General features: G+C 33.1%; 2 protein-coding genes across 2 annotated transcripts; both read left to right on the top strand.

Moving 5' to 3' along the window:
- Nucleotides 1–1,069: 1,069 nt before the first annotated feature.
- LOC145331278 (glycine receptor subunit alpha-3-like) lies at nt 1,070–7,510 on the top strand. The gene is made up of 8 exons (XM_080175897.1): nt 1,070–1,154; nt 2,164–2,262; nt 5,204–5,314; nt 5,441–5,483; nt 5,686–5,738; nt 6,115–6,199; nt 6,530–6,645; nt 7,433–7,510. The coding sequence occupies exons 1-8, from the start codon at nt 1,101–1,103 to the stop codon at nt 7,508–7,510; spliced, it is 639 nt and encodes a 212-aa protein (XP_080032023.1). The 5' UTR covers nt 1,070–1,100.
- Nucleotides 7,511–8,179: 669 nt separating this feature from the next.
- LOC145331010 (glycine receptor subunit alphaZ1-like) lies at nt 8,180–14,591 on the top strand. Its single transcript, XM_080175601.1, has 8 exons — nt 8,180–8,231; nt 9,209–9,250; nt 11,549–11,592; nt 11,933–11,966; nt 12,587–12,688; nt 13,199–13,314; nt 13,647–13,750; nt 14,480–14,591. Exons 2-8 carry the CDS (start codon nt 9,217–9,219, stop codon nt 14,487–14,489), a joined length of 444 nt encoding a protein of 147 aa, XP_080031727.1. The 5' UTR covers nt 8,180–8,231; nt 9,209–9,216; the 3' UTR covers nt 14,490–14,591.
- Nucleotides 14,592–16,153: the final 1,562 nt, after the last annotated feature.

Genomic DNA, 16,153 nt, shown 5'->3' with positions numbered 1-16,153 from the left:
TCTCAACTTTTATTAGGTTGTTCAGCTTAAATTTATATTAGAGTTTTTCCTGTACTTAGTAGCAAGCATTTATATACTTTTATATTAATTTTTTACCAGTCCATCAATTACGATTTTGTGGGATAAGAAAAATATTAATGACTTAGTAAAGTATATGTTTTTCAAAACATAAAACTTCATTACAGCCACAATTTGCAAAAGCTACCTTAAGCCGAAGCCAATCTTGACCACAACCGCTCTAAGTCACCCAGGCAGTAGCCAATCCTAGTCACAGTAAGCCACAGCCCTACAAGCCGCAGCCAACGAAAACCGCAGCTGTAATCTTGTATCAATCAGCAGCCTCACTGCTGAAGGCAAGGCTACTAACCTTCAATACTAAAAAAGTAATTTTGAAAGTATCATGGAGGCTAAAATTACGTAACATGTTATTTTAATAATACTCGTTATAAATTTAATGGCATTTGCAAAGTATTAGTCAAAGTGAATGGTTGTGTGTTGTTATTCCTTGATATTTTAATTACACATGTTATTTTTTATGTTATTTTAGAAGTGAAACTATTCTATACTGGCCTATCATTGGTCATTTTATTGTATGACATCATTTTTTTTGGAGGCACTTCACGCTGTTTCACTGTGTCTGTATCTCTTGATATTTGAACCTTGAATATATTTTAGTATGTTTTCTTGCTAACCACTACCAAATAAATTCTTTCTAGAATGGGTCAACTGTTGATAGATTGCCGGTTTAGTCAACACAGAAACCTCCCCATCCCCTGTTTGTTTTTCAAACTTTTTATTTTGTTTGTTTGTTAATTAAAGTCAGATTAGGTTAGGGTATATAGTGAAACCCTGCTGGTTTAGGACCCACAGAATTCGCGTCTTCTGCATTACACAGGCCCCCTTTTATTTTAAATATATTTGAGGGGGGTTTCAGAGTTCGAATAGAACGTAGAAGGAAAGGGCTGATAAATTGACCTTTTAATGAATAAAAAATGGGGATTATGAAGGTTGATTAATCTACTCACCCAATAATATTAAATTAGTACTGATAACCCAAATTTATTATTTTAGATGAGAACAAATGATTTAATGTTTTAAAAATGAATTTTCTAATTTATATTGTGTTTTTTCAATTTATAACAGTTAATGCACAGGTATTATTACGAATTTTATATATAATTAATATTAAGTTTTTCTATTATGTTTTTAAATGGAAATGGAGGTCCAACTTTTTTTTTTATAAATTACACTGGTACCCAAAGTTTTACCTCAATATTTTCTAATTAGTTTACCCAAGAACTTTGGTAATTTAAAAAAAAATTGATTGGAAGGTTTCAAACTTGTATTGTCAAAAATTTTTACCCAATGATTTTAATCTACAGAAGGATTAATTTTGTTTAATATAAATGAGAAGGTATTTCAATTTATTATCTGTTGTTTTATCTATTGTAATTTAAGACACTAAACTTTTTTTTGGGGGGGGTTGTAAAAATCACATGGAGAAAATTCAATTTCTTCCCTTTAAATAACAAGGATGACAACATCCATAAAAGCGAAGCTCTGAAACGGTAGAACAAACAGACATTAACACTTGTATTGTGTCAAAACTGAAAAATCAGAATATAAATGAATAAGAGTCAAAGCAAAATTGTGAGTAAATTTGTTGAAAACTTGCTTGATACAGGACAATGTTTATGGACATACTTATATTTTTAGGACTTGATTATAGAGTTGCTCTGCTTATAATACTGTACTTTGTCGTCCAAGGAATCAGCATACCAAAAATGAGAACAATCGGATAATTAGATCACATAAAAATTAGTTGTTAAAAATGTAAAAAATCATCATGTTTAAAATAGACGTACGGACATTCTGGTAATGATTATAGAGTTGCTACGCTTTCTAAATCGTACTTAACTACTACAAGAATTACCATGCAAAGTCGAAATGTTGAAATCGATAGGACAATTCTAACATGCATAAATTAATGAAATAAGCTATCCATCTCAGACGTACGGACGGACGGATGGACCGACCCTAATTATAGAAAAGCCTCGTTTTTAAAAATTTAACTCAATGGGGAATTCATTCATATTGATCTATCTTATACAAAACTTATTGGTTTCCATATTCAGTTGTTAATATCCTTGTTTTCTTGCATAGGTCCTACAAAAGAACCAGACAAATGTGAAGTGTTCCGATGTCTACTGTTTGGATTTAGATACCTACGTCAAGCTCAACCTACCAAGTACACCTGTCAAGGTATCAACAGTAGGACAAAGGATGGTTATAAAGAAGCTTTGCTAAAAAATGTTTCAAAACAAGGATGACAGCATTAATTTATGCTCAAGAGTCAACAAATCAGATAGACAAACAAACATTGACATAAAGGTCGCAATGCATAAAAATTAAAGGGATAGTTGCATGAAGTACATTTCAAAAAAAGAGTTTCAAGCATAAGTGTATCATCAACCATATATTTTTGTATTACAATAAATAAAAACAATTAGACATCATTTGAAATTCTTTCAAATATATTGACCTATAAATGTAGTTTAAACCTTTGAACAGGAAAAAATAAGCGGTTCACTATATTTTGTTTGTGAAAAAATTCAGCTCTTCTTATATTGATCCCCCCTCTAGTTTTTTAATGTCATTTTTTTTGTAGGCAAGATAGAGAGTTGTGACTTCATGACTTTTTTAGTTTAGTAATTATACGTCGGCAAGAGTTGATCTTATAAGGATATCTGATCTGTGTCGGTCGTGGCGTCCGGTCAAAGTCGGTTAGGTGGCACCAGATTTAGAAAAAATTCTAAATAAATCTTAATTTCTTCATTATGACTTTTGTGTATGAGATAGAGACCTAATTTTTTTTTGGTGAATACTAGGATATCAATGAACATCTGAGAATAGTGGTGTTATGACTCTTTGATCATTTGACCGCTTCCTGACCGATTTTATGACCGATGTTATGTCCTGCTTTTAATATGGACTTATATCATCTACTTCTATTACAGCTAGAGACCTAAAAAAATTTGTGGTACATCCTTGAGCAATAATAAACTTCCGTGAATAGTAAGGTCATGACCGTTTGACCACTCCTTGACCAATTTTTGACTAATTTTCTATTTCCTACCTGTTATTTTGCCGTTTGTAAGCTGCCAGCCGCCGAATTTCAAAACAGCTATAGACCAACCAAATTTTTTATGTATTCTTTTAATGTGATCAGAAACAGATAAAAATAATAATAGGCGCCGCCAACCGCCGTTTTACCGCCGTAACCGCCGAAAAGGGCGGTCTCCGTTATTTGCTAAGGAGCGGTCTGACCTATATGACTAGAAAAAGTAAATTTCTCTAAATATGCACTTTGTGTCTCTAACTGTAACAGGAGCCGAGATAGAGGGCAGGGGCGTCCAAGCTTTTTATTTTGGGGGGGTAAAATTTTGTTAAGGGGGGGGTAATTCGTTGTTTTGGGGGTAAAATGGCGCGCGAAGCGCACCGCAAGTTTTTTTTACCCCCCCTCCCAAATTTTTACCCCGGGGGTAAAATTTGCTTGGTTGGGGGAGGGGTATTTAGCCCCCCGAAAATCTGTTGGCAGGGGTAATTTTTGTTTAACCCCCTCAAAATTTACCCTTGGGGTAAAAAAAAAATTTTTTGATGGGGGGGGGAATTTAAATAAAAAAATTAAAAATGCGCGCGAAGCGCTCAAAATTTTTTTTTGTTAGAGATTTTTTATTTTTTTGTGGGGGGTATTTACCCCCCCCCCCCCCACAAAATTATTTGGGGGTGTTAAATACCCCCTCCAAAATGGTTGGGGGTGCCTAAGGCACCCCCAGGGTAGGGGTAAATTTTAAATGGTGGGGGTAAAATGAAAAAAAAATTATTATTTGTGGGCTTTGTTTTGTCGGTTAAAATTGTATGCGGGCATAATATATACGTTCCATCGGAAGGCCGTTAGCAGCCTTTAAAATTCACAGATTTTTTGGATATAATCGTTACTAAGAATATTTAAATATAGTGAACTGCACTAGATCCAAATGTTTTTCATGTTTGCAGACAATACACTTTTAATTGAGTTGATTATGTTTTCAAAGTCAAAAAATACTTAATGCGTTTATTTTTTACCAAGTTTGATTTGAATAACAGCCTAATTTATTTTAAAAGTCTACATAATTGAGACATATATTTTACTTTTATCGTTTTTTATTGGTTATTACTGCTTCATTGTTCTACTTAAATAAGTTTAATATTTTTAAATTCTAAATAGTATAAAATTAACTAAATAAAACTTTTTTTCTCCATATTTACTTGATTAGATACTGTTTAAGAACAAACTTACATTTTTGGAACTTGATTATAGAGAGGCTTCGCCTATAACATTGTACTTTGTTGTTATAGCACTTAGTATTTCAAAAATCAGTTAAATAGAAAAATGATATCATATAAAAAAGTTTGTCAAAAAATGTTAAAAATCAACATCTCTTAAATGGACGTACAGACATTCTGGTAATGGTTATAGAGTTGCTACGCTTTTTAAATTGTACCTAACTACTACAAGAATCACTATGCCAAGTTTGAAATCGATTGTACAATTCTAACATGCCTAAATTAATCATAACATCTATCTACACGAACGGACTGACTAAGTTTTAAGAAAAGCTTCGCTGCTAAAAAGTAAAGATACATTATCATTTTCTTTCATTAAAGAGTTGATAAACTTCCAAAATTGTACCTAACTACTACAGGAATCACCATGCAAAGTTTGAAATCGATATGACATGTCAAAAATAACAAAAAGAGCTAACTGTTACGGACGGACAGACCGACTGACCCTAAATATAGAAAAACTTCGCTTTAAAAAAATTGTAGATACATTACTTTCCTGTCATTAAACAAAAAGATCCCTTGGAATATTTTCTGTCAATACGAAAAGCTTTATATATAAGTTCCTGGGATGGTTTCAGGCTATTTTAATGTTATACCTAAATCGTATATATTTTAAGGGTGTTTCTCTGCTTATAGCGATATTGTCATCATTGTTTGTAAAAAAAAACTTCCTCTTACTTTTCAGATTATGGTTTTAATTTTCTTTAACTACAGTTGTATAACGGATTATTAACCTTTAACATAGTAAAAACGTAGTGTAGTGACACTTACAAACATATTTCTCCTTTATGGATATTGTCATCCTTGTATTCTTTAGGTTGACATAGATTTCGACATCACCCAGATCATTGATGTGAACGACAGGGCCTTCACAGTCACCTTTGCTGCTTACTTCAGGAAAGCTTTGCATAGTGCCTACGAAAAGAACGTAATACTGGCCTCCCATTGGTCAATTAAATTTTTTTGGCCTGCCATTAGCAATTTAGTGTGTGTATTGACCCTATCATTGATCATTTGTATTGTATAAAGTCATTTCAATAAAGGCACTATAAAGAGCTTCTACTTTAGGGTTAGGTGGAAAGAACCAAGGATTAAAGGTGATTCCTATGCAAAATTTCATCTTATTCTTTATGGTCAAAGATTCGAACAATAAAATATTCTAAACCTATTCAAAAACTTGGATTTAAACTTCAGACAGACAGATATTGTTCACTTTGTATTACAGATTACTCTCAATAAAGAATATAGAATTAAAAATAGAATTAATAAACCTTTATAAAAGATTTTAATGTTTTACAGTAACAGATCCATCTGCTTTGAATGATGATGATTATACTGCAATTGATGTGGAAGTAAGTATCAAGGGATCGTAACCCTTAATGTTCGGGAAGGGGGTCGTTGCACACTATTTCTCCGGATTTTTTTTCTGTGTGTGAAAAATAGTAGGCTGGCTATAATTAATTGACTTTTAAAATGCCGGTATGACACACATTGAAAGTTGGAATTTTTTTATATCTACAACCTGGCGGGCACAGGATGGCCGCAAACCTGGCAGGGTAAGCCAATAAAAGAGAAAAAATATTTTTTAGACTTAAATAAAGCATTTTATGTGATAACTCAAGTCAATTTCTCCAGGTCCTGATCCTCCAGGTCTCCAGCAATCTTTTAATGGCTCTGTGGCCGTAATTTTGTGACTTTCTATATAATGGTATAAAAACAATTTTTTAGATGTTGGACTATTTGTGGTTACCTGACATCTATGTATGGGACATGAAACAGACGAATTATATCTTTGTTTTGGATAAGATTAAAGGTGACTCATTAATTTATAATTGTTTTACGGTACTCTACAATTGTTACCAATGTTTAATTGTCTTTCGGTCATGCTCATTCTTTTGTAAAAGAGACAAGATGTCTGATTATCTATCTATGCTTGTATGCTTCTGTTTGTATAACCACCATAACAGAGAAGTCTTTCTACTTCCAAGATCGTCCCTGGAAAAAATATCTCGCCTCCTCCCCCCCCCCCCTCCCTCCAAACTTTCTAAAACTGCAGATTTACAAACATTTTGCAAGCTACAATTTTGGCAGCAGCTATATTTATGCTATTAATCAAAAGTTTTTATTATCAATACAATTGCAGGTCTTTGGCTCAAAAATGGGAACAGTATTGTATACAGTCAGGAGATACAATTCACATTCTGGTGTCCCATGAGGTTCAAAAATTTTCCGCTGGATACACAGATTTGTAAATTTCAGGTACAGTTATGAACATAGTAATAGTGTCTGACTGAAAATAGCCAATGAGAGGCCACTATAAATTTTACCATTGGTCAATAACGGCCTCTCATTGGCTAATTTTTTTTTGTTACGTCATAATCAGTCAGACACTATTACTGTGTTCTACAGTTATATAAGTGAGCACTCAAAGATTCCAAAGAGAATGATTCTATATCTATAACTAGCGGTTACGCGCCCAGAAGTTAGAAAAATTGCCTTAAACCATCCCAACAGATTTATAAAGCTTTATCTTTCCAAAATGTCCACACAAAAAAAGCTTGAAACTGCATATAGATTTGGAATATAATTTTTATACTACTTTGGAGCTCACCAAGGCTACATCTTTGGAGTATTTATCTTAATTTATGGACAAAATTGTCTATAATAATAAATTTTCAGTTAGGTTTTTAATCCTATCATATAAAGAAGTAAGGTTTTTTTTGTCTGTAGCGAAGGATCTCGCTAACCACTGGACATGTACGGTTCTCCTTTACAAGTTAGCTTCTTACAGGTCGAATGAATGCAAATTTAAAACTAAAATCCATAATTGGCAGGCAGGGGTCAGAAACCTTAACCCCTTTCTCCTCCCCCTTTCTCAAGTACTCCTAGTGTGCTCTAGGGGCGTAGCCGCTAGTATTTTATAAAGGAGTAATGTGGAACAAAAGCTTCCTAATGATATAATAGCTATAAACTGACTAAATATTTGTATTTAAATTTTGAATAATGAAATTTTCATTATTCTGTTAGCCACAAATGTTTCTTTTAGGTTGGAAGCTTCGCCTACAATGACAAAAAGATGATTTTCAATGCGTCACTGTTGGCTTATAATGTGCAGGAAGCTTAATATAATGCCTATAAAAATGACGTCATACTGGCCTACTATTGGTCAGTTGAAATATATACTGACCTGCCATTGGTCAATTAAAATGAATACTGGCCTATCATTTGTCAATTTAAATAAATACTGGCCTGCCATTGGTATTTTAGTCTGTGTATTGGCCTATTATTGGTCATTTGTATCATATGACGTCATTTGTATATAGGCATTGTAAACAGCTACAATGTGCAGGATCAGAATACTATTCTTGATTATGATGTGGAAATTGAAAGGAAACATAATGAATTTTTATCAATAGAATAAGCAAGAGAGGGTTAATAAGAGATTAATCATGCAATTGTACTCTAAAGAACTTATTTTTGTTATCATGAAAAGATTGATTTAAGGGTTTTAAAAAGTCTTAGATTTATGTACATTGAGGTATAAATTATACTGGTACCCAAAGTTTGATATTCTTGTTATATTATCCATCAGCTCATAGGTACTTATACTGATTTTTGCTTATTAAAAATTTTCTTAATCTATAATCTTTATCTACTTAAGGTGTAATTTTGTTTATCATCATTGGAGAGTGTTTAATCCCCTAAGATTTGTAGATTTATGCAGTTAATCCTCACAAAATAGACACAAACATTGAAATAGAAATTAAGATATTGTGTTACTTACAACAGATTGACTGGAAAAGACTTAGTTTGGAGTAATGCTATTCTATCCCACTCTCTTACAGGTTACAATTTGGCTTTGCTTTTCGATTTTATAATAATCAGCCCTTGGACTTCCTATCCGCATCGCTAGGCCCCCTAGTCTGCCTAGCCGCGGGTGCTCGGCCCACTAGCCTATAATCTAACCTAACCTAATTGTAAAAAAAAATTAGTGTTCTACCTACATGCTTTAAGTAACGACTGTTATTCTTAAGAAATATGAATGGATATAGAATTTGTGGATACTGTGACTGGGATAGTTTTGTCATCAATTTAGGTTGCTAATATAGACCTAAGCTATAAGTCAATAAGTTCCTCTATGGTCATGGAAGGGGACGGAGTGAAGTACTACGGAATATTGGAATGTTATATTAGACAGCTATGAGAAGCATTTTATTGGGGTATACAAGAATCTCTCAAAATATCCACGTATTCTATATCCATTGAAATATACGACTTCTTAAAATTACTCCCCCCTCCAACTAAAAGGCCATTAGAGGCTTCTAGGGGCATATACTTGTAGAGTATATTTTATGACATTCGCTGTTCAACTTATGAAACATAAATGCCCTTCATTTACTTATACTAAAGTAACAGGATGTTTGTCTGTGTGTCTGTCTGTGTGTACCGAAGGATCTCGCTAACCGCTGAACCGATTGGGTTCTCCTTAACAGGGTAGATTCTCATATGTCCCGGGAAGGTTTATAACTATTTTGGGGGAGGGTACCACCACCCTCCCTAGAGAAATTAAATTTTTTAAAAATTTACCAATTTTAGAAAGAGAGTTCAACGAAAAATAAACGTCAAACGTAAATTTTTTTTAACTTTTTCTTTTAAAATCTAAAATAAGAAATTGAATTATCAAATTCGACTCTCTCCTCCTCAAGTGCCCCTTGAGGCCTCTAGGGGCGTAGCCGCTAGTTTATTATATATCTGTTAGAAAAGTTTATTATAAAGCTTCTTAGTGAAGTGTAAATGTTTTTTGTTAATTTTTTTCTTTCAGGCTTTGCAATGACATTGACAAGACACTCCACAAAATATTTTGGTAAAATGGATTTATTATTTCTTAAATCTTACTCCAGATCATCATGTACTCTAATAAAATTAAACTTGTAGCGTTATATTATAACGATCCACCAACCTTTTACACCATCACCTCCCGTTCTATTGGATAAACTAACACACCAATAAATGACAGGGGAAATAGCAACCTAAATTGACGAAAATTTTTCTCCTGTCATAATATCCACTTATATTTTACATCCATTTATGTTAATTAACAGTAGATTATTAGTTACTTGACAACTCATTACACCCAGGGATCTAAAGGGATAAGACGATGGTCGATAGATTGATGTACATCCCCAATAATGCATTTATGATACATAAAATTACCTCTTCTGTTGTCGACAATTAATAATTGAAACGTTTGGAACGAAACTTAATTAATCAACCATTAAAACTTAAAAAAAGTCCCAAAAGTTGGTAAGGCAGTTAATAAGAAAACGTTATTATAAAACTTTGGGGACTAGTGTAATAAACAGCCCAATTACCCCTCCCTCCCTGCAATACACTATACACATATATTAAACAAATCCTCATAACCTAAGCATTAATATTTTTTCTCGTATTCATTTGAATCCGGTGGATAGGAACCGGTTCTCATGAATACGAAAAAACTATGTCTAGCATCGTATTATATCCAGTTTTCTACGAATATAGAAATGTACAATCATAAGATTAAAACTAGTTTTTTTAGCCGGTGCCTTCGGCACCACGGGGCCAAAAAAACTAGTTTTAATCTTATAATTGTACATTCTATATCCGCGGAAAGCCGTTTATAATACGATACGAGAAATAACTATTCTAATTTACAAGAAAAATAAAATGTATTAATGTTTGGTTTGAAACAGCATAACTTGAACAAGACTTTAGGGTAAATAAAAAAAATTAGAGGCAAAAGTAAAACTCTAAAACACATATACACACACTACTAAAATGCATTACATATACTGGCCTTGTAATGCATTACATGCAAACAACAGACCTATTCAAACTACTTGTAGAGTAGATTTGTTCTTATAATTTGAAAATAAATGAAAATGTTTACCAAAGTTTGAATGATTTATAGATAGAAATTACGTGAAATTGTAACAATAACAATAATTATGTTTTTTTCAACATTTCATTTGAATTAACACTATTTTGAATTATAAAATCAATATTTTTAAACGAAAAATGTTCTTTAAGGCTTAGTTTTCTTTTGCTTTGTATACAATGCATGTAACATTTTATGATCATTACATCATTATTAATTTGCTCTTTTTACACCCTTGGATCCAAAGGGATAAGACAATGGTCGATAAATTGATTTTATAAACATTATTATAAGACTTTGAAGACTATTGTAATAACAGCCCAATGTTTTCTGCCTCCATGAATTACACCACCCAAGTTTATTTTCACAAAGAAATTTTTTCTGTGTCGTTTTTCCTTTGGAGGTTCAGGTATCCTCCCCCCTAAAATTAGATATTAACTTTTTTTGGACCCAGGGGCGTCCAAGCTTTTTATTTTGGGGGGGGGGTAAAAAAATTTTTAGGGGGGGTGTAATTCGTGTTTGGGGGGGGGGTAAAATGGCGCGCGAAGCGCGCCGCAATTTTTTCTCCCCTCCCCAAAATTTTTACCCCGGGGGTAAAATTTGATTGGGGGGGTAATTACCCCCCCCTGAAATCTGTTGGCAGGGGTAAATTTAGTTTTCCCCCCCCTAAAAATTTACCCCCGGGGTAAAATTTTTGGGGGGGGTAGTTTAAATTTTATTAAATATATAGTATTAAAAATGCGCGCGAAGCGCGCAAAAATTTTTTTTATTACAGATTTTTTATTTTGGGGGGGTAAAAATTGTTTGGGGGGGGGGGTAAATACCCCCTCCTAAATGGTTGGGGATGCCTACGGCACCCCCAGGGTAGGGGTAAATTTTGAATGGGGGGGGTAATCGCCCCATTACCCCCCCCCCTTGGACGCCTATGATTGGACCTTTAGGAAGTTTTCCTATTTATGTAAAATAGTTTAAGTACCAATGATATATGATTAATTTTTTTTAGCTGTAAATCAATAGACATATTATTACTTGGATGTTGTTCATGTACTCTAGTAAAGTAATACTTGCAGCTGGCTAAAATCGATACTCCCCCTATACCCAACCCACTATCCTCCTTCTGGATGAACGAACTGACTAAAAATGTGGTCCATGTTAGCAACCCTAATTGACGACAAATTTTCCCCTGTCAATATATCCACGTATTCTATATCCATTTGTGGATAATGACCTCATTTTTTATTTCAGTGAATTATTACCTACCATCTGGACTGATTGTCGTCGTTTCATGGGTAATACAAATACTTTTAATGCAAAAGACGATTATGTCCGACAGTAGTGTAGCTTTTGGAAAATAAAGATTATTCTATTATATAAAGTAGTAAGATAATTATCTACGCAAGCTTATTTGTTGGTTCGACAAGCTTTTTATTTGGTTTCAAACTATGCCATTGTATTTCCCCTAGAATCGTGGGGCGCAGCCACTATTAATAATTTTAGAAAAATTTACTTATGAAAATCACATCTTATCCAAACAATCTTAACCAACTACGCATTGACATTGTAGAGTAAAAATGAATCTAAAAGGGACATGAATTAAATTTCGATTTTTTTTACTTTTTAATATTTTAGATCAGCTTTTTTATTCCTCCCGAAGTAATACCAGGTAAGAAGAAAGTAAGGTAGTGGGGAGGGTGGGTGATCAAAGGTGCTTAGGAACCTTATGTTCCAATTTAAGCTACAGGCGTTAGGGTAAAGGATGATTTATTCTAGAAATAAAATGGAGCTATCCCTTAAAAAGGCTAGAGATATGAGAACCCCTCAACCTATGCTTGAAAAAAAAATTGAAAATTATTTGCGGGGGGTTCCTAACCCTGCGGGGCTACCCTGTACCAAACCTAATCCGACCTAAAGTAAAAAACACACCAAAAAATAACATCCCCTCCTCTTATTTTGTCCACTAGTAATCTATCTATATACGAAAAATCGGCTTGCTTATTACAACCAGGGGTCGTGTTTCAGCAGATTATTTATATTTGAAATTGTTGAAAGTTTAGATATTTTAGTGTAAAAAAATTGGTTTGGTCTGTAACTAAAGGGAAGTGGGTGAGAAGGAGGGGCTGGAGAAGAAAGTAGATTGTGGGAAAATTTTCACTTAGAATTTTTTGTCATAATCATGGTTTATTGTCCCTGATTACAACATTAGTAGTATTTTAAGTCTATTTGTATATTCAGATTTTATTTATCCTTAAATTATCCAATTGATTAATCTATCTATCTATTTAGGAAGAATGGGCTTGCTTATTACAACTTTTTTGGTTTTGGTGAACATTTTTAACTCAGTTATAAATAATTCCCCAAATGTTGAAGGAGTTACTGCCATAGCAAGTAAGGCTATTTCCAGGGCTCGGCAGCCGCGTTTAAGTCTTAAAACCCTTTTCTAAAAGAGAGATTACCATATTTGGGTCAGGTTTGTATTCCAGCTCATTTTTAAATTGTAAAATGTTCCCTGAGGCTGGTGTATGGCTGCCGAGCCCTGACTATTTCATAACAAGAACATTAGTGTTTATTTGTAGCGACAAAGAAAGTATGAAAACTTTTAGATTCCAGTAATTTAAATGTATATGCTACAAACCGCCTCTTAGAGCACTTGATTGAATGGTGTGGGGAGTCTATTCTGCACTTTGCATTTCAGTTTTAAAAGAAAATGTTACTTTTGGGGGGTAGGGGAGAGTGTGTATTTTTTTCCAGGGACGATTTTTCCTATGAGTGTGAAGAAACCCTCCGTAAAATAGTTATGAACCTTCTCTGAAAACGAATACTTATCGGTCCAGTGTGGTACAAATACACACAGACAAACATCCTATTACTTCAATAATTATCATCACCTATTTTCAGCGTGGATGATGGTGTGTGTACTTTTTGTATTTGGTTCCCTACTATGCTATGCTGTCCTACTATTTAAGAAGAAATCACTTATGCAGTTTGAAGTTAAAAACTGTCACTCTCCAAAGGTTAAACTTATAATCAGATAAATATTTTCAAGGAAGAATGGGACTTTGACTGTAAGTTATACTAGTAACCAACAACCCGTAATGTAAATTTGGGCCAAATCCTAAAAATTTTCTAAATCTTACAACTTCTTTTAATCTATATAATTTCTGGAAAATCATGTACCGTATCATTTTACAGACAATTTTCCACATATAATAATTATGATAAAATAAATATTAGTTTTGTTGGAACTTTGGCCACTAGGGCAAATAAAACTGGAATTAATCAAATATAATTTTTGATTTTACTCTCCACAGAAAGCTGTCTATAATACGATAAATAACTTTTTCAGACTGGTCACTGGCATGGTAATGAGTTAACCTACATAGACACAGCATTCTCTATGGCATTTCCACTATTGTTCTTTCTGTTCAACCTTGTGTACTGGCCAGCCAGGTAAGTTGACCTACATAGACACAGCATTCTCTCTGGTATTTCCTCTCATATTCAACCTTGTGTACTGGCCAGCCAGGTTAGTTGACCTACATAGACACAGCATTCTCTCTGGTATTTCCTCTCATATTCAACCTTGTGTACTGTCCTGCCAGGTGAGTTGACCTACATAGACACAGTATTCTCTCTGGTATTTCCTCTCATATTCAACCTTGTGTACTGGCCTGCTAAGTAAGTTGTTATCCACTAGGTAAGTTGATCTCGCGAACTGCAGAAATATTAAGTTAAGGAATACCTACCATAGGTTTGGGTATAATTTTTGCATAATCTTATTATATCAAACAATAAGGTTGTTTTTGTCTTTTATGTTAGAATAAGATTTCAATAACTATCAAACCGATTGAGTTCTCCATTTTATGAAAGCTTCTTATAGGTATCTGGATGGTTCTAAACTATTTAGTTTTATATCTAAGTTTGATTTTAAGCTTTTTTCCAACTTTCCTTACTACTTCAAATACAGAGCTTCTGGTAATAGGAGCGCAGCTGCTAGTTTGTTTATAAATTAAAGTCTTCAGATATTTTGAAGCTATTTTTCTGCCCTATCCTTAGAATATAGAGCCCCTTAGTGCTAGAGGCTATCCACTAGTAGAAATTTAGGAAATATATAGTTAATATGCTAATTTTAAGAATTTAAGATCTTCTTTATTGTTATAAATTAATATTTTTTTTCAGCTGGAGTTGAAAACTGGGAAAAACTTGGAAACCTTTTTAAAAGAACTTTGCTATATTCTGACTTAATCTAAATGTGTAATTGTTTAATAAATACCTAGGTGTTTTTTTTATAATACATGGGTGGCTTTATTCTTGTAGCGAATCTACTCTACGACTCTCTATGAAATTTGATTCAAATTACTGTGGGCAGCAAAAGAGCTGAATTTTCTGTTCCTTTAAATTCAAAGTATAACCCTTGGATGACGACATTTAAATTCTTCACAAAACATTATCGAAGTAAGAAATAACATCTTATTTCCAAATGATATTACTGGGTGGCATGCACAGGGTTTTGTCAGGATGGCGTGACTTTTTAATCATGACACCTCCCCTGGATGATTTACGGGGGTGGACACTTCTGGAAGTGTGTTCAATCACCTTTAGTTTGCTAGGGGGGTTAATACATCAACCTTCTACAATCTTCTGGTTGATATAAAACATTACAAATAATTGACAAGGAATTAGCATTGCTGTTAGGTCACCCAATATAATATTAAACTAATATTGAATTTGAATTAACTAATCAATTAATAAACAGAATGTGGGCCAGTGTAACAAACAGTAATTTGTATATTAGATGCTCTTTGCCTATAAGAATGTTTTTTTTTTAAGTTAGACATCTATCTTTTACATGCAGCAGAAAAGGAAGTCAGAATTCCCTTTAATGTAGCTAAAGTACAGACATAAATACACTTGCGATTATAGAGTAGCTACGCTGTAAATAAATAATTGTATAAAACTTGCTAATAGTTCATGATCATTTATTTATCTCTTCTAAAACTTTAAAACTCAACACATAAATTAAATCAATAATAAAAATCCAGTTTGGCAGTTTCAATAATTAAAACCAGAAAATTGCTTTTTTTCCTAAGGATTTTTGGAAATTTTTACAAATAAATTTTTTATCTATTCTACATACTATACAACTACATATACACATTAGGTTTTTTTCAGTCGTTTTTTAACTTTTTTTGTAATAGTCAAGAGAAATCTGTACATTTTTGTGACATAAATTTCAAATACTGTTTATACATATTTTTTTGAAGTTTTTTTTGGTTTAGTTTTTGACTATAAATATGCCTTTGTTTGTCATTTTTTTATAAACTAATTTTAAAGGTTTAAAACAGATTTAAGAAGAGGGGAGGTGGACTTTGGCAGATATTTCGTAATCAAGGTGTAAAAGGAAAAGAATATGTAAAAATGTATGTAATAATATTTCTCGTATTCATTCGAATCCGGTGGATAGGAACCGGTTCTCATCCATACGAAAAAACTATGTCTAGCATCGTATTATATCCAGTTTTCTACGAATATAGAAATGTACAATCATAAGATTAAAACCAGTTTTTTTAGCCGGTGCCTCCGGCACCTCGGGGCTAAAAAAACTAGTTTTAATCTTATAAGTGTACACTCTATATCCGCGGAAAGCCGTTTATAACACGATACGAGAAATAACTATTCTGTAACCTTCCTATCTTTGATTACGAAACATCTATAAAAGCCCCCCCCCCCCTCATTTTATTTATAAATTTGAAATACTTGATAAAGAGAGAATTATATTAGAAAGACCAATATAATTTGGTTTAGATCAATTTATACAATATTATCATTAATTATTACATTTTTAGTTTAATC

This window comes from Acartia tonsa, chromosome 11, assembly GCF_053477335.1.
Source record: "Acartia tonsa isolate MP-2025a chromosome 11, ASM5347733v1, whole genome shotgun sequence".
NCBI classification, from domain to species: domain Eukaryota; kingdom Metazoa; phylum Arthropoda; class Copepoda; order Calanoida; family Acartiidae; genus Acartia; species Acartia tonsa.
This window is presented reverse-complemented; position numbering and strand designations above follow the sequence as displayed.